Source organism: Oncorhynchus tshawytscha, linkage group LG29, assembly GCF_018296145.1.
Source record: "Oncorhynchus tshawytscha isolate Ot180627B linkage group LG29, Otsh_v2.0, whole genome shotgun sequence".
NCBI classification, from domain to species: domain Eukaryota; kingdom Metazoa; phylum Chordata; class Actinopteri; order Salmoniformes; family Salmonidae; genus Oncorhynchus; species Oncorhynchus tshawytscha.
Genome location: NC_056457.1, coordinates 18,224,485 through 18,252,065, shown reverse-complemented (window position 1 = coordinate 18,252,065; position 27,581 = coordinate 18,224,485). Strand labels below are relative to the sequence as shown.

General features: G+C 43.9%; 1 protein-coding gene across 1 annotated transcript in view; it reads right to left on the bottom strand.

The window, feature by feature from the left end:
• bmp6 (bone morphogenetic protein 6) overlaps positions 1–23,810 on the bottom strand; it is a 40,330-nt gene extending 16,520 nt beyond the window's left edge. The window contains exons 1-4 of the mRNA XM_024392710.2: positions 22,914–23,810; positions 4,131–4,323; positions 880–1,028; positions 328–525 (exon numbers count right to left, since the gene is read on the bottom strand). Of these exons, the coding sequence (XP_024248478.2) occupies positions 328–525; positions 880–1,028; positions 4,131–4,323; positions 22,914–23,319 (946 nt within the window). The 5' untranslated portion in view covers positions 23,320–23,810. The remainder of the gene's footprint in view (positions 1–327; positions 526–879; positions 1,029–4,130; positions 4,324–22,913) is intronic.
• Positions 23,811–27,581: the final 3,771 nt, after the last annotated feature.

Here is a 27,581-nt window from a genome sequence, read left to right as displayed (position 1 = left end):
ATATTTGATTTGTTAAAGTCCCCAGCTGACTTTATGATTGATGTTCCAATAGTGAATAATATGTACAAATCGAAAGAAACTTTCCACATACTGAATTGAGCGAACAAGTCAAACAAAGCAATACCCATTCCTCACACTGTTATATACTTGTCACACTACTGAGCTGTAATGAACTAGCCTGGTAACGCATCCACCATAATTGCTGGAACCACGCTGGAAAGGACAATGTAGAAAAAATAAATCCAAGCCAGCACAGTACAGTTTGTGTCGGTACTCAGCACAATCGTTTGAGGGTTTAAGTGGGAGTTAGTCAAACTATGGACCCACCTGCTGGGCTTGGGCCCCTGGAGCCTCCTTCCTGGGGCTGTGTGGGGCGGTTGCGGTTCTTGTTGCGGTTCTTGTTGGTGGAGCGGGCGGTGCGGATGTGCACCTCGCTGACTTTGAAGAAGGCCACCATGAAGGGCTGCTTCTCCAGCGCTCCGTCACGCCCAACTAGCCCCGCCTCCTTGGAGCTAATGCTCCGCCCTGTTTTCCAGAGAGGCCAGCCATCAATCACTTGGACATACTGAATGGGCTACAGTTTACTGAGAGTAGTCTACCTGGAAGAGTATCATACACTCTACTGATATATTTGTGAGAAATGTCTGTATTTTTCCTTTGATGGATGTTTTGTGTCAAATAAATGTATTTGATTTGCAAAGATATCAACCTTTTCATTTCAGCACATTGTGACACATAGAAAAACACGTATTGCCCACTACTGTTTACATTTCATGATGAAAATTCTAAAGTTAGTTAGCATGTTTCCAATGCTAGCTGTTAGCATATGTTTCTAATGTTAGCCGTTAGCATATGTTTCTAATTTAGCATTGTGCTCACCACTGCTGGTCTCCACTCTGATCTGGAGGCCCATGTTGTTGTGGGGACTCATCACCCACAGGTTACTGGTGGCCGTGATGTCAAACTCCAGCCAGCCCTCCTCGGCCGCCCACAGCCTGCGAGACTCCAGCAGGAACAGGTCTGCTTCCCTGGGGACACGGTTCACAACAAGGAGCCATGACTGAGGGGCAGCTAGCAGCTTTCCCATCTTCAGACAAGTATACAAATGTACATCAAAGACTGGTACACTACCATAACAGATACTGTATCATGTCAGTATGACTTTCATGTGTTCTTACAGCTTCCATTCAGGGATTTTGGCACTATACACTAGGATAGCTAATTCCTATACTGTAAACATGAGTAAGATGCCTTCTGACCTCAATGGGACTTCCTGGTTAAATAAAATATGTTAAATACATTTTTGGCATGCTTCTGATTGACATTAACTTCTGCACATCAAGAGTCTATGGGACACTTGACTTGACTTTGTAATAATATATAATATTATATCAACCAAAGCGACTTACAGTATTGTGTGCATGTTCTACCAACTGAGCCACATAGGACATTTTTGTTTTACATTGTATAACATTCCTCTACTTCGTAACATCCCCCCCACCACCATCTCCTGCCCCACTGTATAACTGTAGCTAGGTCTCAGGTGCAAAAGACAACAACCCAATGAAAGAGAGAGAGAAGAAGAAGGAGAGAAAAGAGGTCTGTCCCCATCCCTATTACTGTAAAGACACAGCGCAGGTCCGCCGGGCGTTCCCCAGGCCACACATCAAAGCCCCACAAACTCCCAGGTGTTCCGGGAATGCCCCTGCAGTCATGCATCGGCAGCCCCTCGTTATTGCTCATTAATGAGAGTGTTTCTGAGGGCTTCCATATGAGGCCATTCCCAATGCCCCCCTCAGGTAGTTCACACGTTTGGCACAGCGTGGGTCCGGAGGGTCAGTGCTGACTCATTCTGATCGAGGCAGCCATTTTAAAGCCTGTGGACTGGCAGGGGGTCCATCTGGGAGCAGCAGGGGGCGTGGCACTAAAGCCCTATTGTAAAGCCTCTTATTGACTGCTTAAATGAACTGGAATAATAAGGTCATATGTCAACGTTTTGTGTTTTTTGGTTCCAATAAATCTCCTTTACTGGCCCTGTCAAATGAATGCAGTTAAAAACGCACCATATCGGCCTGTTGTTTAGACGGCTTGTACTGTTCTAACATACATTCAGCTTTAGACTGGTGACAAGACTTGTAAACAAAATAATTACGTCACAGTTCTCAAGAACACCATGCTAAATGTGCACTGACATATTGGGTGTTGTTGAGAGAGAATATGAAACTACGTAGTAATGTTATTTAGAAAGGAAACAAACACATACCAGTGCATGTTAACCTGACATTTTTTGCACTGACTAAGGCCACATTCTTTGCAATCAACACATTATCTGCAAGACCTCGCATTCCTTGCGTACTGCCAAACAAACCACCCCAATGAAGTGAATACTGTAGTATAATTCTACAGCCTATCATTATTGCTGAGTGTCATAACAGAAGCCTTTTTAACTGTGAACAAGGGAGGAGGAGCGGAAAGCCCCAGAGTTTGTAGACCGCCTGCATGACTTTAACAACAACTACCAGAGACATTACTGTTGCAAATGAATCCTTACGTAAGGATTTATATTTTTTGCTTATCTTGTGGCTTTTTATGAAACTTCAGAGAATGTATTTTGGCAATGATATGCAGTTGCACCTCTGTTCAGCCCTACTTGCAAGCTTTCACTACACCATCTGCTTATTAAAGATTAGGAGCTATAATCAAAGCAATTATAACTTCCAAGACTTTAACAACTTGCAAATGAATCTGTTTGTCAGCAAATGTGTTCTGCAAGCCACACAAGTATTTATAATTTGCAAGCACAAAGCGAGTTTCTCGGAGAGCCCACGAACCAAACTATATAATTTGCTTCAAGGTAAAACCTTGTCCTACAATAATACAGTAATTGGAGATATTGGCCCCTTTAATCTCCGAAATATCAAAACATTTTGATAAAAATGTCGGCAGCAGAGCACAAACTGTCTATTGTAAAGATAAAGGAATGTGGCAAACAAGTACCTCATGATAGACATAGAAACGCTATGGGGAAAAGAAGAATCCAGCAAAAATGCAAAAAGAGCAACTGTCTTTACAACTGTAATTGAATTGAGGACTTGTAGACTTGTAGACGACCAGAAACGTATACGGCAAATGTAATAATACAACTACATGACTACACATGAGTAGGAAAACAGAGGACAGACCCCCATCTTACAAAGCCAAGGGACAAGCATTTTGGGACATATTATGCAACTTTTTGTGGCTTTTGAAAAGTGCCTCAATGAACAACTGCATAATCTTACATCGTCTCCTATTGGTCACTGTTTAAAAAAGTATATAGCCTCCAGCTATCTCATTGGCCGTTGTCTCTGCGTGGGACGTCTCTCCCAGCAGCCACAATGTAAATGTTTGGCCTTGCTACTCTTTTTTGGACTAAAGTCAGGCTATTTCGGTAAGGCGTTGTGGTCATGCCTCATTCTACAAAAAATACATGGCAGAAAACCAGAGCTGGAAGTCTGTCTCCCACAGCGACAGAGAGAGGAGCCTGGACTAAATTCACCAACACCCTATCAATTCCCAGGCCGGGAGAGGATGCTGCCTACGCTACACTAACATGTAATCAATGGCTGGAGAAGTGCATGTAGCTAAGTCCTCCCTTTGCATACAGTATACTTTCCCCCTCATCTGGACAAGCTCAGGATTGCCTAGGAGGACGGCATAGCAGGAGGTTGGGAATGGGATGGTCTCACATCATATCTCAGTGTTCACTTAGTCTTAGGGTCTGGTATTGTATTGTTCATGTCATCCCAGTGTTAGACAGCTAATTGGAAGCACAACCAGATGGGACTAGAGAGAGGATTCCATAGCGGTCTGCCCGTGTTTTATGGAGGATTTTCACTCAGCAGCCCTTACAAATACTATACTACTATACCTCAAATATATGTGATAACATCTCATCGCTGCAGCACTTTCAAACAGTACAACTGACAACAAGATAACCCTGATATAAACCCATTCATATAACACTAGCAAGCACCAAGCTATTTGACTGTGAAAAGGGATTGAATATATGATCATATTCTCACCAGATTGACGTATTCTAAAGCCTGGACTGTGAGTGAATGCTGGGGGTATCGGTGTGGCTGTGTTACCTGTTGGGGTGCTCCTGTACCACTTGGTAAACGTTGAGCAGGAGGGTCTCGTTGCGGAAGGTCCGGCTCACACACTCCTTGTAGAGGCGGAACTCGGAGGCGGTGACAGCCTCTCCCTCTGGGATCTGGGACAGGTTGAACTTGAACTCCTTGTGGTGCCGTCTGTGTGGCGACAGCTCTCTATCGTCCTCCACTATCAAACACACACAGGGCAGAGACACAGGTTAGAGCCACACGCACATACTGTAAATCAGATCATTGGTTAGACCTCGCTGAGACATGCAACAGTCAAACCTAGGGATTCAACTGAACAGAAGAGATAGCTGAACGCAGGATGACTTTTGATGCATCTCGTATCCCTCCACACCCACTAGTATACAATGTCAAATGAATCTTAACCATTCTTCATTAACATAGACGCATAGTATTGGGTTTCATATTGCAAAGTCTGTGGATGTAAACATATCTTACTTTGAGTTGTCTAAATAATTGAGGCTAAACACAAAAAAATGATATACCGACAGGAAAAGGTGACCAACTATATACAGTTACAGTTTTCTAGATTTTAAAACTATTCCCCTGACTTTATTGGGATTTACTGACTGTTGGATGTTAACATGTAACTCAGCTAGCATAACAAACAGGGCTTGACATGAAGAGGCCACACAGGGATAGTAAAAAATGTTTTTAATAGTAAAAACGGACTTCCGCCTGCTATACTGTAATGCGGTTAGTTACTTAGGCGTTCCATGTATTCCTATGCAGTTGAGTGGTCAACACAGTATCTCATTCACAGACACAGCACTGAGGTACACCATAAAAGGGTTTCAAAGCATCACATGTGATTTATGCATATGAACTAATAGGGCTGTGGCTTACAGCTTCCTAAAATAAATTCCCTGTTATTGTCTGAAGTGAAAACCCATGATTTCAGGGCTGTAAACTCAGTCTGTGTTCCAATGACCACTTCAGAGGCTACAAATGACAAAAATCAACTATTGCCTCCCAACAGAGCTTCCCTCTTTCAACTGCAACATGCGTTGCAATAATAATGCGTTCCCCAGGGAATTGGTTCCCATTTCGCTCGGGGACTTCCCCACAGTTCAATAGCACACAGAGAGAGAGAGAGAAGCAAGAACCACAGTGAGCTCCCCTGCACACCGATGGCATCCGTGCCACTAACCATGCTCAGTCTCACACACACATAGACACACACACACCATACACACAATCACCGCTGTAGTTCCCAGGACTGGCTCCACTGCCTGTGTGTTTCCCGCCACATAAGTACAAGTCCAGTCGGGATGGAGTGTCCTGTCCCGCTCTCCCGTTCTGATTGGATTTCCATGCGGCGTTCCCTTGTGAGGTGCAGACACAGAGCCCACACTTCCGCCACGCCAGCCCTCCCCAACAAATCTGAGGAGTAAATTAAATGGTAGAGCAGGGATGTGGAGAGAGGGGGAGGGCCAAGGGAGGTACTATAAGGAGGTTCAGTACTTCAGTATGGAGGCTACATGAAGAGACTTTCTTGTGGGACAGTAGCTTCTCTCCAAGAGACATAGGAGTCCCCCCGCATCGCCCCTCTTCAAACAGGGGTCAAGGGTACCCCGTACCCATAGTACATCTTGGCATATGTGTTCCCAATTAGGGAGGAGAGACACTTTGGAGGGTCTCACAGAGAATAAGGGACAGTATGAAGCGGGACCCCTGTTCCCATCCAACTACTGAGGCTTCAATTGACTGGCTAACCTTGGCCAGTCCGCCCCTGGTAAGACAGCAGGAAAGCTCAATGACGAGCTGCCCCCTGGAGACACACAGAGAGATACTCACTGCTTTAGGGGTTTACCAGAGCTTACCCCCTTAGAGACTAGCGCGCATTCTCACTCACACACGCACACGCACACACACACACACACACATCCCAGAGCACACCATGGAAGATGGGGGAGCGCGAGGACGTGGAGGAAGATGCGCCTCACTTCACCTCAGGTCTCATCTGCAGCCAGCCAGGACTCACAAGGCCAGGACCCCACTTAAGCCTTCCACTGGCGCCTAGCCGAACTCAGCTATGCGAATAGAAGGAGTGTGCTCGCATACACCCTTAAAAGAACGTAGCTTGAAAAACATGAAAAAAGCATCAATAGTACTGTTTGTTCAGCTTGAGACGCCATAACCACTTCTTCAAAATAGTCAGAATTAATCTAAGATAACTCAAGAAATATGTCATTAATTGTGACGTTTTTGCTGAGGAAGGTCTTACACACGCAATTTTATGTCTAACTAAGATGTTTGGTTACATCTAACGAAGATGTTAAGGAAATCACAAATGTCATGGATATATTGGAACTAGTGGATATATGGAGGCTTAATCAAGCTAGTTGTCTTGATTACATTTTTATGTCATTCTCTCTGGTACCAAAAGTTTTAAAAGTTTTGATAGGGCTCAGAATGCAGTTGGACCATCACATAATTAGCATATATATTACTCTTACAGAATTTCCACGTGGGCGAGGATATTGGAAAATGAATCAAAGCCTATTGGATGACAACTTGTTTTTAACCAGGACAGAAGAATTTATAACTGCCTTTTCTGACATAACATACAGTGGGTCAAAAAAGTATTTAGTCAGCCACCAATTGTGCATGTTCTCCCACTTAAAAAGATGGGAGAGGCCTGTAATTTTCATCATAGGCACACTTCAACTATGACAGACAAAATGAGAAGGAAAAAAATCCAGAAAATCACATTGTAGGATTTTAATGAATTTATTTGCAAATTATGGTGGAAAATAAGTATTTGGTCAATAACAAAAGTTTATCTCAATACTTTGTTATATACCCTTTGTTGGCAATGACAGAGGTCAAATGTTTTCTGTAAGTCTTCACAAGGTTTTCACACACTGTTGCTGGTATTTTGGCCCATTCCTCCATGCAGATCTCCTCTAGAGCAGTGATGTTTTGGGGCTGTTGCTGGGCAACAGGGGGCGGCAGGGTAGCCTAGTGGTTAGAGCGTTGGACTAGTAACCGAAAGGTTGCAAGTTCGAAACCCCGAGCTGACAAAGTTACAAATCTGTCGTTCTGCCCCTGAACAGGCAGTTAACCCACTGTTCCTAGGCCGTCATTGAAAATAAGAATTTGTTCTTAACTGACTTGCCTAGTAAAATATATATATTTTTTAAAACACGGACTTTCAACTCCCTCCAACGATTTTCTATGGGGTTGAGATCTGGAGACTGGCTAGGCCACTCCAGGACCTTGAATTGCTTCTTACGAAGCCACTCCTTCGTTGCCCGGGCGGTGTGTTTGGGATCATTGTCATGCTGAAAGACCCAGCCACGTTTCATCTTCAATGCCCTTGCTGATGGAAGGAGGTTTTCACTCAAAATCTCACAATACATGGCCCCATTCATTCTTTCCTTTACACGGATCAGTAGTCCTGGTCCCTTTGCAGAAAAAAACAGCCCCAAAGCATGATGTTTCCACCCCCATGCTTCACAGTAGGTATGGTGTTCTTTGGATGCAACTCAGCATTCTTTGTCCTCCAAACACGACGAGTTGAGTTTTTACCAAAAAGTTATATTTTGGTTTGATCTGACCATATGCCATTCTTCCAATCTTCTTCTGGATCATCCAAATGATCTCTAGCAAACTTCAGACGGGCCTGGACATGTACTGGCTTAAGCAGGGGGATACGTCTGGCACTGCAGGATTTGATTCCCTGGCGGCGTAGTGTGTTACTGATGGTAGGCTTTGTTACTTTGGTCCCAGCTCTCTGCAGGTCATTCACTAGGCCCCCCCGTGTGGTTCTGGGATTTTTGCTCACCGTTCTTGTGATCATTTTGACCCCACGGGGTGAGATCTTGCGTGGAGCCCCAGATCGAGGGAGATTATCAGTGGTCTTGTATATCTTCCATTTCCTAATAATTGCTCCCACAGTTGATCTCTTCAAACCAAGCTGCTTACCTATTGCAGATTCAGTCTTCCCAGCCTGGTGCAGGTCTACAATTTTGTTTCTGGTGTCCTTTGACAGCTCTTTTGTCTTGGCCATAGTGGCGTTTGGTGTGTGACTGGTTGAGGTTGTGGACAGGTGTCTTTTATACTGATAACAAGTTCAAACAGGTGCCATTAATACAAGTAACGAGTGGAGGACAGAGGAGCCTCTTAAAGAAGAAGTTACAGGTCTGTGAGAACCAGAAATCTTGCTTGTTTGTAGGTGAACAAATACTTATTTTCCACCATAATTTGCAAATAAATTCATAAAAAATCCTACAATGTGATTTCCTGGATTTTATTTCCTCATTTTGTCTGTCATAGTTGAAGTGTACCTATGATGAAAATTACAGGCCTCTCTCATCTTTTTAAGTGGGAGAACTTGCACAATTGGTGGCTGACTAAATACTTTTTTGCCCCACTGTATGTGGGTGATACAACCTTCCCAGCTTTGCAGATTTTGCTGTGAAGAGACAAACTAGAAGTCTAAGTGTTGTTGTTCATTAGTTTACTCCAGTTGGGGGTATGTAGAAAATGGTAAAAATAAAGAATGGAAGCTACAATCTATCTGCAATATTAAAGCTGATCTACCCCCCCCAGGGTATTCCAAATCTCACTTATCAGCCATGGGTTTAAGATGGAGGCTTGAAATGCAATTGATGGTCCGTTGAGCACTTCCATCTTGTTTAAACTGATCTGGGCTCTAGAGGGAGAAGGCATGAAGGGGACGTTTGAGTTGCTTCTCCTGAGAGTATTCCAGAAGCTGTAGCATTAAGAGAACATTAGCAACGTCTTGCTAACAGTAGGTGAAATACAGTAACATGTGTAGAGTCAATAGGGGAGAGTTAGGGTGGACGGACCAGATGCACACCTCCAGCACAGAGACAGTGGTCACATGCTGTAGCACAACCACAAAATGTGGTCACAAAGCCAGTGCGAGTGTATGCACCCCCCCCAACACAGACACACACACACTCATAACCCCCACACAAATGACTGCATTTACAAAGGACCGTTGATTTAAAAAATTGCGACTATAAATGTCAATGATCCTGCTGCACTGGACACCTGAGGTCTTTAGTATCCACATACAAACACACACCACCACGCACACACACACACACACATACAGTGGGAAAGTACACTGAGCAGCCCTAGAGACAGTGGTGACCTGTGAAAGTATGCTGTAGACGTGAGAATGGAATGTCTCTGATGATTCACTAAAACCTGGTGGGCGATACGACCGAAGGAGAGAGAGAGAGACACACACAGAAAGGGACAGAGAAAAAGAAGGGGGGTCTCGGAAAGGTATTATTGCTGTCTGTTCTCTTGTTTCCACCTGCGCAACATGTGGCTTCAGTGTCCTGGTGCTATTGCCATTAGCCCCCACACAGTATGGACGCTCTAGTAGTAGGAAATGACTGAGGAATGACTGAGGAAACTAAATGGGACATGCAGGGAGGGAGGGAAAGAGAAGGAAACTAAGAAAAGAAACCAAAATCAGGAAGATTAACTTAAATTAATTGAGGTCTGTTTTTGAATGCAGGAAAAGTAAAGGTTAAGGAACCACAGAAAATAAGAAAAAGAGAGGGAGGGAGCTGAGAGGACAGAGGAGAGAGTGTCTGCAGTGTTAAGAAGACCAGACTGGCGTTGAGGGAGAGGTGGGCGGGTGGCTCTGTGGTCAGTGGTCAACGGCGTCTCTCACTCTAAATGTTTTCCATCCAATCCCCTGGAGAGAGCCCGGCAGTCGCCTTCCATTTAATCCCTCTGGCTGCATCCAGTCCTTTCCCTCAACCGCCCGCAACCGCAAAGAAAAACAAATGCCGTCTCCCCCACAGCACTGCTCCTCGGGGCACTGGCTAGCTAGTAGTTACACACCTCCACTACCCCCTCCCAAACCACGGGGGCGCTGTAGCAAAACGTGGTGGTTAAACACCAAATCTAAACAGCACCTGTGCGACCCAGATAACAGGTCTCTGAAAGCTCAAAGCAACTTTGGGGGGGCCGTGTGTTTTTTTAATAATATTTTTATTTCACATTTATATAACCAGGAAGGCCAGTTGAGAACAAGTTCTCATTTACAACTGCGACCTGGCCAAGATAAAGCAAAGCAGTGCGACAAAAACAACACAGAGTTACACATGGGATAAACAAAAGTACAGTCAATAACACAATATAATTTTTTTTTAAATCTATATACAGTGTGTGCAAATGTAACAAGTGTCAAAGCCAACGAGTTTCTGCTGAGTAACGGTTTGACAACATGAGGGTTAAGGGGAGAGCTATCTCAGTAGTGTTCAGTCAGGGTTGCCCAAATCGGCAGGGGAGAGGGGTTTTCTTGGGGTACCACCACTCTGATGGAGAATAAAGCGGTTTGGATCCATTTGGATAATGTTGTTTTTAAAACCCAGTTTCTAATTATAGCTGCAAACTATATAGCCCACATCTCATGTTTTCGTAGAAGTAGAATGTTGATTACAAATCCATGACATGGAGTGCAGAGAACATAGTTTGTCACATTTCGACTGTGAATAAACTACACTTGACCTGAGGCATGTAATATGCATTATTGTTAGCCACAATGGAAAACAACTTGGAACTTTACACAACCCAAAACAAGAGCTTGGGTTAGAATCCAGCCAACAGTTCAGACTGTAAATCTACTCAACAATCCTCTTTGTCGTTAAGTCTCTCTAATTTGCCATTCATTCAGGAATGAGCTGCCATACCCACATTGCATAGCTGTGAACTAAAGCGAGATAAAAAAAATAATAATAAATCGCACAAGCCCTTCAATTAAATAGGACTTCTTTGCACCCTTTCAGACAGACCAGATGCAAAAAATATATTCTAAAGACGCCTCCAATGATTAAACCAATAAAAAGGAAGCGCAGCCCAAGGCATGTGAAGAATTCATATCGTGTTTATGTAATTATATTCTCTCTTGCCTCCATCTCAGATTTGATGGCTCCTGGGGGGGGGCTCTCACACATCCCAATGCCTTCCCGCTTTCACTAATTGCTCCAGTGTTCATAATTAAAGGTTTGTTCGACTCCTGTTTCTTGGGAAACTCTCTGGGCTTCACATGGTGGGCCCAATTCTTCTAGAACCGCAGCACATAACAAAACAAAGCCAAAGAAAAATACATTTCTCAAAGTAAAAAAAAGGAAAAGATCTGCTCTAGTCTAAACATAAAAGCTCCTGGGCTTCCATTCAACTTCAAACTCTATTTGTTGGTATTAGGAGCCATGCAAAAACTAATCTCTTGGAAAAACATCCTTTCTTCTATAAAAGTTGAGACTTTTCGCAGTATCCTCTCAGCAGGATACTGTTTGGAGATAGTGGTTGTATCCATCTGCCTAAGGAGCTGCCTGTGGCGCTCCCCGAGGGGCCGCCACGCTCCATTTCCTCCAGGGCTTGTTTCCACGTCCTGCTGGCCTGATGGGGTTTGTTGTAAGGCAGCTTGGAGGCAACTAGATAGGGTTCAAAGTGTGGGGGTTTGGGGGGGTCCCTGAACACTTGTCCGCGTCTCTGATCCTCTACTCTGACCGGAGCCTGCATCAAAGCCTGCCCGCCAGAAGACACCGGCCCAGGCATGTGTCACTGGCGGGATCGGGGGTTTACGACGGAGCCGTACCTGCGTGCACAGACACATATGCACGCACACACACACGCACACAGTCTCAGCCCCCACACACCTCTGCCCCAATGTCAGAGTACACAAATGTGAACATGGATGGGCAGACCACTCCACCATGGCGAGGATATGAGGCAAGGAGACCATCCTTTGCAAAGAACGTCCTACACCATCTGCACTAGAAGAAGAGCCTTCAAGCCAAGACTGGCCAGCTATTGGCCCATCAGCCCACCAGGTTACGTAATGACAACACTCAGGAAGGAATTCTACATTGGGACATCAGTCCCCATTAGAATCCTATTCTGACTATAATCATAATCCTTTAAAAAGGAATACTGAGTCCGATCCAAACCCCTGACAGGCAGCGTCTAACGTCTACTGTCCGGGCCTATTTTTCCACCGGCAAGTCCGTCAGCGCTGCATTCCACACGAATGCCCAGAAAAAAATTACATCTGGACGCACATCTCAGGTTTTAAAGTCCCGGGGTAGTCAGAAGGCACGGGTAATTTGTGATAATTGCAGCTTTGCGGGGGCTCTGCTAAAAGATGTCCGGGTGCTGCCTGTCCACGGCATTGAATGTAACCAAAAGAGACTATCAGGAGCCCCAATCAGCAGACTGCTGAATGGTAGCAGTCATCCCCCTCATACCTGTGTGTCATTGGGAGATTTCATTCCCATTTCTTCCACAGCTCTCAGGACATAACTACTGTACACTGCTGAGAGGAAATGATTTTGTGTGTGTGTGTTCATGTGTGTGTGTTCGTGTGTACACTACAGGCCTCAGGTGTCCACAGAGCAGTCTCATTGACATTAATGGTCAGCAGTGATTTTTTTTCAACATGCCTTGTAAAAGCAGCCATAATTCTCTACCCAATGTGAGCCAATGACCTGTCAACAAATAGGGTAACATCTTTTTTATAATTGAGAAGGAAATTCCATAAAAATCGTGGCAATGGTCTGGAAAATAAACACTCACATTCTTTTCCACTTTTTGACTTATAGAGACATGAACGAAAGCATCAAAAGTACAGCTAAGGTACAGCTGATATAACAGTGTTAGGACAGACTACAGTATAGTCTACTGCTCTGCATTGGCAGTCTCACAGAACGGGATCTTCTCATACCATCCTGCATGTGTCTCCTCCCTGACATCCCAGGACAGGGGCCGGAAAAACCGCTGGATGCTTTCAATCACACACAAACAAGAAAATAAACCCAAGCAAACATTGGTAAACAAAGTAAGAGCGATATAAGGTTCTTGGCTGGTGGTTCTACACAAATGCGAGAGCGACAATACTAAGGTCAGCATCACTATTATCCAACATATTGCAATACATATTACAGACATGCATAGTATACACATAGAAGTGTTTACATGGCTCTCATCCTGTCCTTACAGTTCACTGTCCCTTGGTAGCCATAGGATACAGGGGCAAACCATCTGTGTGGGCCAGAGGGGTGTCCCAAACTGCCTTTCACTTAGCCCAATGCATATCTGCTCTCTGAAGCTACACCAAATACATTTGAGACTCATAATAATCGTCAGCTAAGAGGATACCATCAATGTCCAACTTAATCGGAGAATCAATGGCCATCCGATTTGGAGATCTTTAAAAAAGCCTCTGATCTCATTTCTTCCACTAATGTCGGATTCCTCTGTCCTTGATGTTTCGGTCAATTTCCTCTGAAATTTATAGGCTACTGACGACGAAGGCTACTTCTTTCCTATGGGCCAAACTACTGACCCTCTATAAAAAATGGCTCCCTTGCTACTTCTCAGTTTGGCTTCCATTAGTACAAACTAAATATAAACAGAGATGTACTCCGTTGTTTTTTTATGTACTTCTCCCCCAAATATGTACACTTGTAATTTTCACGACTGTTCTTTTTTCATACTCTGCCAAGTCTGTGATTATTATTGTCAAGGTTTCTTTTTTATTGGCCTTTCAGGCTTTGTGGAATGCCATTTGAGAGCTGGTCCCTAGGGAGTGTGTGTGCGCGTATACGTCTGCACACATGCGTGTGTATGCACATACATGCATGCGTGTGTACTGTATGTGTATGCGCACACATCTGTGTGTGTGTGAGGGGGCAGCGGGACCGGGTGGGGAGACCTGCTATAGTGATCTGGTGTCTGCTGTAGCAGGTGTGTGTCTGAGCGCTCGGCGGGCCTCTGCACTCCGATTTAGAGGAGGAAGCTTGTGTCAGACGGACGAGATGGATTTCTCCTGAGGGATCCGATAAATAAGGAAAAAATATCTTTGAAAAAGGAAACGCAGCTGTTTCCAAAGGAGAAGTCAAAATATTGGTGGCTTGCATTCCACAGTCGCAAGTTAGAAGGCCAGGGTATCTCTCTCTCTATCCCCCCTCCCTCTCTCTCTAGTCTACACCTCCTTTCCCTCTCTCCCTGACTGGTATGAGGGTTGAGGATCAATGCTATTCCCATTGGAAACTCTGAGTAGACCACAATGCCATTCAGTGGCTCAAAACAAGAGCACATGATCCGCTGATGAATCAGAGCAGCTCCATTGTTCCCCAGTGTTTAAAAAAAATGTAAGATACACAAATTAAACACAGCGACGTGGTCAGGGCCGGAGATCGTACTAAAGGCCTGAACAGAATCTAGGATAAGTACTACAATAAGTACCTGCACAAGTCTGTCAGTAAAAATGTCAGCATGGTAGGCAACATTACAAGAAAATATTGTTTGGGGTTCTCAAGTAATTCACCAGCCATCTGGACATGTAATACCAAATGAAGGTGCTGTGGCCATGAAAAAGGATCAACACTCCCTCTCTACTAATCGACAGAGCGAAACATGACACAGACATAACCATGGAGACCAACTAACGGGGGGAATTCCCTACCCTGCTTTAATACTGGCCATATGATTTAAAAACGCACTCCAAAATGGAGGGTCCCCCCAAAAACACTTAAGTGCTCCCATAAATCAAAAGTTCCAAGTTCCAACCCTCCAGACCTGACAAGTCAGACAGAGACAGGACAGCAGGCGAGCCCCGCTGAGAAACTCAGCTCACACATTTTCTATTCTATTCATTAGCAGCCAGGATTTAGGATACATACCTCCCCAGGCTACAGGACAGGAGTGTGAACATTGAACAATACAGGGTGTTTTGGGTCCGAGGGCGGGTAAACAGTCTGAAAGCTGCCTAGACAGTGACCTGACTAGTGGAATGTGCCAGTGGGAGTGTGGCTATGATCTCCATCCCTCCCCTCAGCTCAGGGAGCTCCCATCTCGCTTTGTTTTCGTGCCTGTATCATGTTTGGAAAGACAGCCCCTCGGCTCGTCTGGCCCTCATAAATTTGTCAGCGGCGGCACGTTTGAAATAGAGGGGCTGCTTGTGGAGGTTGGAGCGGTTGGAGTGTTCGGAGCACGGGGAGGCCCTGATTCTCCCTGTGTTGTTGTTTCAGGCACGTCCTCTTTAGAGCTCGGACCGGGAACACTGAACACGGATGGGTAGCAATGGTCAACCCTGTCCTATCTCCACCCGCAGACGTCTTCCATTGAGTGTCCTGACCCCTCTCCTTCCTTTTGACCCTTCCAGGCCACAGAAACACTTAAATCACCCATGGCCCCAGTGGCCTGTCCCTCTCAGCTCTTTGTATCTATGTCTCTGTGCCACATTTGGGTATGCCCTCCTTTGCCTTTTGTTGGCTGGAGATAAATCCTGCTCTTTTCTGTATTGGACAGAACAAAGCTCCATGTTGGAATGTGACAGGCAGCCTGTCACATGAGTTAGACATGACGTTTACACACGTACATCTCTTCTTTAGTGGCCGTCTCTGTTGACCATGTTTATTGTTAAGCACATTTTATGAAGTCCTGATCATTCGGATAGCTGCCTGAAATGACATCTCACAGAGTAACCAATATCTACCATAACCTATCATCCTAACGTCTGTGTGTGTGATTTACAGAATGACACAAATGCAATTTCGATACCTCCCTGAATCAATTTGATATCAATGATATCAGTTGCATCTCTTCTGCTGTCTGCAGCATGTCAAGATTGAAAAGCAAGCAACAAAGGAGATTGATGAGAATACACCTTGGGCGTGTGTGCGTGTCTATGTCTGTGTGTAGGCATACGTACCTGCACCTACGGATGTGTTTGTACGTATCTGTACGCTACTGGCCAGGATAGCGGGAGGGCATTCATGTGTGTGTGTATATTTCACAGCTGCTACGCTGTGTTGATATCAGTGCTGTGCTGATTCAGGAAGCGCTGACGCCACCCAGGCGTCAATAACTCCTCAGCAGGGGAGGTAGTAAAGGCCTAAGGAGCAGGAGAGGGGGTGTTCAGAAAGAGGGGCGATGCTGTTTTCACCCTCCCATCAATGGCCTTTGCCCCCCCCCACTCTGCTTAGAGAGCAGGTGAAAAGGGAATGTATCACTTGTTACACCAAACGTGTATCATATAGGATAATTAATTTAGAAAATAGTTCATTCAGCAAACTGGAAGCAACATTTCTATCACCAGGGTAGACTGTAGTACTCCTATCTTTATTTCTGGCCTAGGGAATCCTCTGGTCTCTCACACACACTCACTCTCACACACACTCTCTCTCACACACACACACACACACACACACACACACACACACACACACACACACACACACACACACACACACACACACACACACACACACACACACACACACATACACCAGGTTAATTATCTCCTCACTAAAGCCCTCTCTAAAAGAACCAGCAGGGAGTCAGAAGGTCAGAGGTCATAGCAGAAGCAGGCTGACTGTACTCCACTCTCTTCTTGGCTTCTGACACCACTGCAACAGTTGCAAGAATGAGCCGTAAGGGAGATTTGGGTCTGTCCTCGAGATATAGAAGAGCAAACATTCCTGCATGCTAGCACACGACGTGATAAATGGGAGAAGAGCGGCCCGTAATCAGATGTTCCGTCGCCGTCATCTGCGCTCCTTGACAGATGGTTAACTGCCGGAGTGTGCCGTGTATCACGCTCTTATCTCCTTCCGCTCCCATCCCACACTGTCCCAGCGGGAATAGGAATGTCTGTAGAATTTTCAGAGCGGGACTTTGAAAAAAGAAAGTATGGAACATGGCATTCTTAACACGTATAAAGTCCAATCGTGGCAGCCATCTTGTCAAGTTAGAGAGTGATGGCGTGAGAGGGAGCGATACCATCAGGTTTTTTAAGAGTAGGGTGTGACAGAAACTTATTTGAGTGTAAACGGAATGCCTTCTTAAAAAGTGTTATCTTTCGACCTTGGGGTCATCTCATCTCTGTTGTGTGTGTGTTTGTGTGTGTGTGTGTGTGTGTGTGTGTGTGTGTGTGTGTGTGTGTGTGTGTGTGTGTGTGTGTGTGTGTGTGTGTGTGTGTGTATGTGTACGTACAGTGGGGCAAAAAAGTATTTAGTCAGCCACCAATTGTGCAAGTTCTCCCACTTAAAAAGATGAGAGAGGCCTGTAATTTTCATCATAGGTACACTTCAACTATGACAGACAAAATGAGAAAAAAAATCCAGAAAATCACATTGTAGGATTTTTTATGAATTTATTTGCAAATTATGGTGGAAAGTAAGTATTTGTTCACCTACAAACAAGCAAGATTTCTGGCTCTCACAGACCTGTAACATCTCCTCTGTCCTCCACTCGTTACCTGTATTAATGGCACCTGTTTGAACTTGTTATCAGTATAAAAGACACCTGTCCACAGCCTCAAACAGCCACACTCCAAACTCCACTATGGCCAAGACCAAAGAGCTGTCAAAGGACACCAGAAACAAAATTGTAGATCTGCACCAGGCTGGGAAGACTGAATCTGCAATAGGTAAGCAGCTTGGTTTGAAGAAATCACCAGCAATTATTAGGAAATGGAAGACATACAAGACCACTGATAATCTCCCTCGATCTGGGGCTCCATGCAAGATCTCACCCCGTGGGGTCAAAATGATCACAAGAACGGTGAGCAAAAATCCCAGAACCACACGGGGGGACCTAGTGAATGACCTGCAGAAAGCTGGGACCAAAGTAACAAAGCCTACCATCAGTAACACACTACGCCGCCAGGGAATCAAATCCTGCAGTGCCAGACGTGTCCCCCTGCTTAAGCCAGTACATGTCTAGGCCCATCTGAAGTTTGCTAGAGAGCATTTGGATGATCCAGAAGAAGATTGGGAGAATGTCATATGGTCAGATCAAACCAAAATATAACATTTTGGTAAAAACTCAACTTGTCGTGTTTGGAGGACAAAGAATGCTGAGTTGCATCCAAAGAACACCATACCTACTGTGAAGCATGGGGGTGGAAACATCATGCTTTGGGGCTGTTTTTCTGCAAAGGGAACAGGACGACTGATCCGTGTAAAGGAAAGAATGAATGGGGCCATGTATCGTGAGATTTTGAGTGAAAACCTCCTTCCATCAGCAAGTGCATTGAAGATGAAACGTGGCTGGGTCTTTCAGCATGACAATGATCCCAAACACACCGCCTGGGCAACGAAGGAGTGGCTTCGTAAGAAGCATTTCAAGGTCCTGGAGTGGCCTAGCCAGTCTCCAGATCTCAACCCCATAGAAAATCTTTGGAGGGAGTTGAAAGTCCGTGTTGCCCAGCAACAGCCCCAAAACATCACTGCTCTAGAGGAGATCTGCATGTAGGAATGAGCCAAAATACCAGCAACAGTGTGTGAAAACCTTGTGAAGACTTACAGAAAACGTTTGACCTCTGTCATTGCCAACAAAGGGTATATAACAAAGTATTGAGATAAACTTTTGTTATTGACCAAATACTTATTTTCCACCATAATTTGCAAATAAATTCATAAAAAATCCTACAATGTGATTTCCTGGATTTTATTTCCTCATTTTGTCTGTCATAGTTGAAGTGTACCTATGATGAAAATTACAGGCCTCTCTCATCTTTTTAAGTGGGAGAACTTGCACAATTGGTGGCTGACTAAATACTTTTTTGCCCCACTGTATGTATGTATGTATGTTTAAGATTCAAAGTGTTCTCTAAGGCATTTCCTGCACATAGGCCTACTGCAAGACAGAAAGTAGCCTTTTAAGGGCCTGAACTTAAAGTTTTAAAATGAGGGGATAAATGTAACCATAAACAAACCATAAACATTATTTTGGCTTTCATAGGTTTTACGTATCAAACATATGATGCTTCCACTCTTAACATGGGACCAATAAAGTTCCAATGAAGTGCCCAAGATACACAAACGATTCCGCATATTGAGTTACCGCATTTAAAGAGCTTCCTTTTCCGCTGTTTGGACTGTATTGGACATGAGGCTCTTTGGCAAAACATACAGCCGCTTCATAGAAACAAACAGTTTGATAGAGGAAACGTCTCCAGAGTCTGGTTGTTGTAGCTTTTCTAGACCGTATGGAATTGTATTACAGAGCTAGGTGTTAAATCATAACTCCATCCTTTTTGATGTTTATTTATTTGTATCTCTTATTTTCCTTCAATTTCATGGCCTAGATACTTAGTATTTTATTCCACGACAGCACATCTCCAATGCGTCACTTCATTTACTCCTAAAACACTGAACACAATGCAGGAATGACACGGTTGATTTTGTTTAAGGGGTCTACAGGAAGTTGTTTAGAGGCTTTCACGGGTATTGGCCAAAGCCGCCCTTGTATCAAACAATTAACTCATTGATCATTCCCAATGAATTATTTCATCATGCCGGAGCTTTGGGACACGTTCTGGTGCAAAAAGAACACAGCTTACCTGAGATTGAGCTGCTCAGAAATGCACCCAGGCATCGTAAGACAGGAAACACACATTTTAAAAGGCTGGGATTGCGAGAGTAAGCCTGGTATTGTCTAGACCCGGGTAATCTCCTGAAACCCCCCCAAGAAAACCCTCTGTCTCCCAAGTCACCTTTCAAGTGTGGGAGACTGCTGGTGTGTTAACACCCGACGCGGGTGGCTATTGACTTAGCTAAGAGGGGCACTGACAGATCCTTCATTGCAGTGCAATGGGGTGTGGAGAGGGGGATGAACGTAGGTCGGGTTAGGGAGGGTGAGGACCGGCTCATCCGTGAATCATGAAAACCACGGAAGGAGGGCGGCTAAAAAAACCAACAGCTGCCTAGTCCCGGCAGGTGGAAAATTAAGTTCCAAACAAGACAACTCCTACAAACAGGGATGGATTTTCCTGGATTTTGCTCTTACTTACTGGAAGTCCCCCTTTAGAGGAACTCATAGACAAATATAGAGTTATGAGGAGAAACAGGAGATGGGAGTTTTGGTAGTTATCTCATGCCAAGCAATGCTCGGGAAGACCTTCACCTGTCTGTGAGGCAAAGTGAATCCATCAGAAATAAGTGAAATTGACATGAGAACAACATTTGAAGTTCCTGTTCAAGCAGCACACAAACTAAACCAACTCTTATTGGACATTTCTGTACATTGGCTGAAGACTATTTTGACACAGCGGCCATGTCCTACATGAAAAAGCGAATTGACTGTTTTTAGACCATGTTTTCTCTTCTTCATGTTTTCTTTTCTTCTGGTCAGAAAATGACCAAAGCTTGGTGATAAGTTGGTTATATGAATCAGCTGTGTAGTGCCAGGGCAAAAACCAAAACGTGCAACCAGGAAGTGCCCCAGGACCGAGTTTGGGCCTGGTTTAGAAAACAGTGTTTCACAGAACATGCGACTCAGTCACTTTCCTAGAAGACAGAATGACAGCTCACTCCAAGGGAAAGTCCTTTCTCACAGGACTAAAGCTATCATCTTCAGGCTGACTAGAGCTGCCACTGACCGGCTGACCGTGGCTACTACACAGCGGTGCATTAAGACAAGTCTGGACTTGTGGTACAACATGATAGACTATGACTCATACTGTACATAGTGTAACACTGTGTAACTGCACCATGCCAGCACCAGGGTAGGGTACCCACCAGGCAAACAGAGTGATGACGATGATCAACACACTATTTTAGGGAATGAGTGGGACGGAAAGGAAGGGATGTTTCTGTTAAACTAATTTAAGTTCTTTCCTCTTACTTGTGATGAGTCAATATGGGTCGTTGGCATGAGTGGTATTCTCAACGAGCGGATGACTAAACAAGACCTAAACATGAGTCACTGACGAGGAACAGAACGTCTGCTTCACACTGGCCACACATCAGACAGATGCTGTAGCACCGTAGTGTTAAGGGACTCCTAAATCCATGACCCCCATGGGAATGCCCAAAATGAGGTCTCTATTAGTAGAGCTGGGTGTGCAGTGGATCAATTGAGACCTACAATGCAAACATAAAAGGTCAATCACCATATTCTCCAACACCGATCAAATCCGACGGTTGTCCCTATACGATACAGACTGAAGGCAGACTTGAAAGAAACGAGACCACCCAGACAATAAGCAGCATCCAGTGGTCTGTTTCTCGGCCATCCATCAGGAAACCATAAAATATAGAGGAAAGCGCATTAAAAACTAATCCGATGACACACAGTAGTCATGCAATGCTTTATTCGCAAAGCAGATGGAGCACCTTGGCCTGTCTAGCATTAATTAGAATCACATTGGAAGAGGAAGCCATCTTCTCCAAGGCAGTAACTAAGTAGCAGTACTCTTGTTCTATTGGGATGGCAACTTAATCCCTGGGTACAATGAATTTGAGGGAATTGTGAATTGATGTATGGGAGATTATTAATTTAAGTGCATACCCAGATGTGCAACAGCAGCAAAAACCCAAACTAACAGGGACTCGAAACCACTCACCACACTCCAACAGCGGTCAATAGAGTCACCGAGTTACTTGAGAGAGAAAAAAACACCCTGCAATATCTGTTTTTCATCACTACATGATGCAACTTCACCATTGAACACTCCAGAGGACGATTAAAAAAGGAAGCTTTCGCTGATTAGTTTGTTACACGCTCTACTTTGAATTGCATCTCATAATAATCACTTGTGGAATTGTGTGGTTAGGTTTTAGTTTTTTTTTTTTTACAGACTTAAAAAAAAATCCCTCTTGGTTCGGACACTTCCGTAGTATTCTCAGACTCAATAATGACAATATGCAAAGAATGGCATCCATCAAGTTTAGCAGCGTTGACCGTAGTCTGGCAGCGCCTCTGTTTATCTTCACGCAGGCTGTTTAGACGAGCACTGTAAACACTCGCGCGGCTAATGGAAGGAGAGACCGTGGGCTTTTATGTTGAACTGTTTATGATGAAAGTATCTCTTTATCGTCCAGGGTCTAATTAAAGAAATCCAACGAAGCAACACAAACAATGCAACACAGTTCACATATTAAACCGCAATTTATATGGTCAATGCCAGGAATAGGTTTACATAAATACCAGCGTGCTGGTTGTTGTTTTTTGTATTTAGTTTGGTGTGGATAAGTTTTTAATTTTCCTCCATCAGATTTAAATCATTGAACCGATTGCACAACATTGAGGAATCAGCATTTGGACCAAATTAACCAATGTATCTCTGTGCGTAAATGATCCTCCATATAGACAAGTCCATAGACAAACAAAGTTAGGAAGCCTAGAGATTAAAAGCGTTGGGCCAGTAACCGAAAGGTCGCTGGTTCGAATCCCCCGAGTTGAAACATCTGTCGGCGTGCCCTTGAGTAAGGCACTTAACCCTAATTACTCCTGCAGGTCGCTCTGGATAAGAGCGTCAGCTAAATAACTCAAATGTAAATGTTACAATTAAGAGAATTTCTGATATTTCAACACAGTAAATATAACATGTTATTTTTTATCGAGCTGTCGTTTTTACCACTGATGAGGACTGAGAAGAGTTTAGAGGAGATCTGTCCCTGTGGTTGGTGGGAGCACGCGCAATGTTGCAGGCAACCACGGCCCAATACAGGCTCATTGGAATATTGTTGCCACTGGATCGAACACCTTGTGAACAACAATTCACAAGTAGGCTGCAAAGGAACACTTCTGGTCTCTATTTTTTTCAGCCTCTGTAGAATTAACTTCACGATACTGCTTTTTACGCACGAGTGTAGTCTACGTCTCCAATTTGCATTTGGATTGCGATTGATATTAAGGACGTATAAACCATTACTTTATTTGACTATTTTATAACTCCGAATTAGTTAAATGACTATAGTTGAATACATTACATTTGTAATGATAGAATAATTAATAACTTACCCAAATTGACAAAGCTCATCACCATGTCGGCGTCATTTAGGAAGGCATTCTCCTGATATGTTGCCAAAGGGGGACCTTGGGTGGTGTACATGGACTGGTACTGTTCCAACATGCCCTCCACTTCGTTTTTCTCCTCGCTGGATATCGTATTGTAAAGATCCAGCATGAAGAGCGGAGCGGAGTTGTACTTTCCACGTGACAGATGAGGTCTGGGTCTGTGTGGAAGTCCAAGGATGGAGAGGATCTCCTTCTGCATCTCTCTCTTTTCGTGAGTCCGCAACCGCCGGTGAATGAAACTTGGGTGTACCTCGTTGTTCCCATCGAATAAATAATTGCTACCTGCAATAAGGAACATGCAATAAGCGCTCCACCACAAACCCACAAAGGCAAACCAACAGCTTGTCATTGTATGTCCAGTTTCTAGTCAGTGTGTCTCTGATGTATGGTTTCAATAAGTTTCAATTGTTTTTCTTCAAATTAGCTCCTTGTTCTCACTGAAAGCTAAAGTAGCTCCTTTGAAATAAATCGAGAATCATTCACGCATTATGCAATATCATCCAACAAAAAATGTTCGTAAAATTGGTCTTCATTATTTCTGAAAAGTCTCCAAGTCCACAGCTCGGCTTTCTGCGTCAAAGGCAGCATGTAAAACAACTTATGAACGCTTCGGTAAGTCCAAGTCAGACCCAGTCAAAATTAAAAGTTACACGACATGTTTTCTGGTAAAAATATAACTCTGAAAGAAACCATTGTACTCTACTGTATGTATTTAATTCTTAAATACAATATTTCCCAATGTTGCGTGGAAGAAATAACCCCTTAACTTGAAGTTTCCTCAATTCCACCGGTTGAATGTGTATCTGCAGTGTATGAGTCTGAGTTCTGAGTAACGGGCATTAGCAGGTAGTAAAGCGCGTGTAGCCACTGTACCCGCCCAGTTAGTGCGCGCAGAGGATAGGTGGGGCTGACGACATTTGATTTACATGTAGAAAGTGCCCATCAAAAGCTGTACATCTTTTCATACGCATGAGAAATTAAAAATACTTGAATTCATATTTATGACCATTTGTCAGCAATAACCTTCGCACCAAATGTAAAACTTTCTTTGCCCGAAAAATAGTGATATATACTATTCGAATAACCTGGACAGGTCATAACGGTCTTATTTTTAAGTAGTTAAAAGGTTTGAGACACTTGTTTCTTAAAGGTCCTCAAGGACTTTCTTTAGGGAAAACTACTATAGTCCGTTTGGAAATAATATTATATTGGTTATGCACGACCCCTGACGATGAAATGAAAAACAGCAACATCTCAGACACGTTACAATATTACTATAAATAATCATTATTTTTACATTTATGCCTTTATGCAAATTGTATCAAATTGTGATCCACGTTTGCTTAATGACTCCGTTATACACTTGCTTCAAGAGACAGGGTTCAATACCACACATGGTGCTCAAAATAACACTATTATATTCCAATAAATGTGTAATGCACCAGACAAATGTAAAAAAACAACAACAAAAAAGCTAACTCCATTATTCATATGCACTATATAACTGAGCAACATTATGTCACTGAGTCTTGAGCCTAGTTAAATAAAGGAAAAATAAAATAATAATAATAAAGTACTATTTATTTAGGGTGAGGAGGGGGTTGGAGAGGGAACAGAAGAGAGTGCCCCCACACCACCACCACCCCCCTCCATGTTGTGTCTGTCTGTGGGCCCAGATCCCTCTGATAGGAAGGCAGGGTGTCCTTATCTCTCTGCAGCCTATCTTATCTGTTGGGAGCTTGAAGAGCGTAGCAGCATCAAAGCCACATCCCCTCCCCCTTCCTCCTTCCCCACTGGCTGAGGTCCAGGCGAAAGAGAGGAAGGAGACTCCCAACAACTGCCTACAGGACTGGGGGGGAAGAGATGAGACAGACAGACAGCCAGCACAGTGGGGAAAAGTAGAGATGAGACAGACAGACAGCCAGCACAGTGGGGAAAAGTAAAAGAAGTCTGGCTGTTATATAAGGCTACCTGCTCACTGTTTTGGGCGTAGAGATTGAACTCGTCTGTTTGCAGCCTTGTAGAATGAACTTTTAGAAAAGTAAGAATGAAAAATGTATAAAATTCATTACAGAACCCTTCTACCAAGAACCATTTGTCAATAATGCATTCTTTGCTAGTAATTTAGTAAAACGGAGGATGACACAAAAAATATACTATATTGGACCAAGTTGACTGTCTTAATATTAGCTTTATTTACACATCATCACATCTAATTTAGGCATGCCACTCTTACTGTATTAGCAAGTAAAATACATAATTGTAAAGACATGCCACGATTAGTGTCTGGCTATTGACGAATATTCAACCTCAAACGTCCACTTCGAGCGGTACAAAAATTGAATAGGAAATAACAATGTGTGTGTTTGTGTGTCTGTGTGTGTTGGGAGCAGGTGATAGCTGGGTGTATTGGCCGTGGGTGAGGAGGCAAGAGGAAGCAGAGGGAGGGCACACAGGCTAAACAGGGGATGTTTGTCCTGTCATCATGGCGTCTAGACAGAGCCTCTCCTCACCCTAATTAACACACACATGATGGGTCACACTCACAACCTGAGGAGAGAGATTGGAGTCCCTCATACACAGGCTGGTCTCATTGCAACCTGTGGATATACAGTATATATATATGTGGATATACCATACAGTATACACACACACACACACACACACACACACACACACACACACACACACACACACACACACACACACACACACACACACACACACACACACACACACACACACTGCCTTAGGGTACTACTTTCTCTGCTTCCAAGCTAAATCATCTCTCACACATATGCATGTGCGCACAAACACCCACACACACACACAGATAATTGAGGGGGAGCTGTCCACCAGAGGAATGTTCACTCATAACACCAAGTTCACTTGGACTGCTAAATATTCCACACTAATTATACAGACATAAACATGTGGGAACACACACATACACACAGGCATAAACACACTCACAGTCATTCTTCGCACAGTAATTATTCCTCTAAACATGGCATTTCCACACAAAAATATCCACACCACCATCTTACTACAGTATAGTCTGGTGGTAGACCCAAGACCCCACACAACCATTGTACAACTCCAACCAGAAACAATGCCAGTATAGTGCTGGTGCTTTTGATGCTATTGCTGCTTTCCAGTCTTTGTCTTTCAAAGGTTTTGCTTCTTTCAATCAGCCTCCATACCCCTACTAGCCCTCCCTCTAATTCCTCTAGATATGAGGGTGGTATACCAACCACAATTGTCGAGCGTAGTGATTTAACTTTAAAGAACCTTTGGTATGTGGGGGATCATTATGAAATAGACTGTACAGATAAGCAGCTGGTGAGGTTCTGTCATTGTTTGTATGACTTTGTCATTTGCCCCACGGAGGTTGTATCTGACACACCAGTATGACACCGTGTGATGCAAAATGGTGGGAAAAAGGTGGACAGTCGACTAATAATCCATTATGAATGAGTTTTTTCTAACCATTAGTAAACCATGTATACGTGTTTACCATCTATAAACCATTTAGTGGACCTGGTATCATTTATAAATCATGAAGAAAAAACTACGTACATATACATTATATATACAAAAGTAGTGGATTCGGCTATTATAGCCACACCCGTTGCTGACAGGTGTATAAAATCGAGCACACAGCCATGCAATCTCCATAAACAAACATTGGCAGTAGAATGGCCTTACTGAAGAGCTCAGTGACTTTCAACGTGGCACAGTCATTATTATATATATATTTTTTAAATGTTACCTTTATTTAACTAAGATGCCACCTTTCCAACAGGTCAGTTTGTCAAATTTTTGCCCTGCTAGAGCTGCCTTGGTCAACTGTAAGTTTTTTAAAATTCATTTTTATTGAACCCTTATTTTACCAGGTAAGTTGACTGAGAACACATTCTCATTTACAGCAACGACCTGGGGAATAGTTACAGGGGAGAGGAAGGGGGATGAATGAGCCAATTGTAAACTCGGGTGATCAGGTGGCCATGATGGTATGAAGGCCAGATTGGGAATTTAGCTAGGACACCAGAGTTAACACCCCTACTCTTACGATAAGTGCCATGGGATCTTTAGTGACCACAGAGAGTCAGGACACCATAACGTCCCATCCGAAAGACAGTGCTGTTATTGTGAGGTGGAAACATCTAGGAGCAACAATGGCTCAGGCGCGAAGTGGTAGGCCACACAAGCTCACAGAACGGGACTGCCGAGTGCTGAAGTGTGTAAAAATTGCCTGTCTTCGGTTGCAACACTCACTACCGAGTTCCAAACTGCCTCTGGAAGCAACGTCAGCACAATAACTGTTCGTCAGGAGCTTAATGAAATGGGTTTCCATGGCCAAGCAGCCGCACACAAGCCTAAGATCACCATGCGCAATGCAACGCGTCAGCTGGAGTGGGGTAAAGCTCGCCGCCATTGGACTCTGGACCACTGAAAATTGGAGTGGTGAATCACGCGTCACCTTTTGGCAGTCCGATGGCCAAATCTGGATTTGGCAGATACCAGGAGAATGCTACCTGCCCCAATGCATAGTGCCAACTGTAAAGTTTGGTGGAGTAAGAATAATGGTCTGGGGCTGTTTTTCATGGT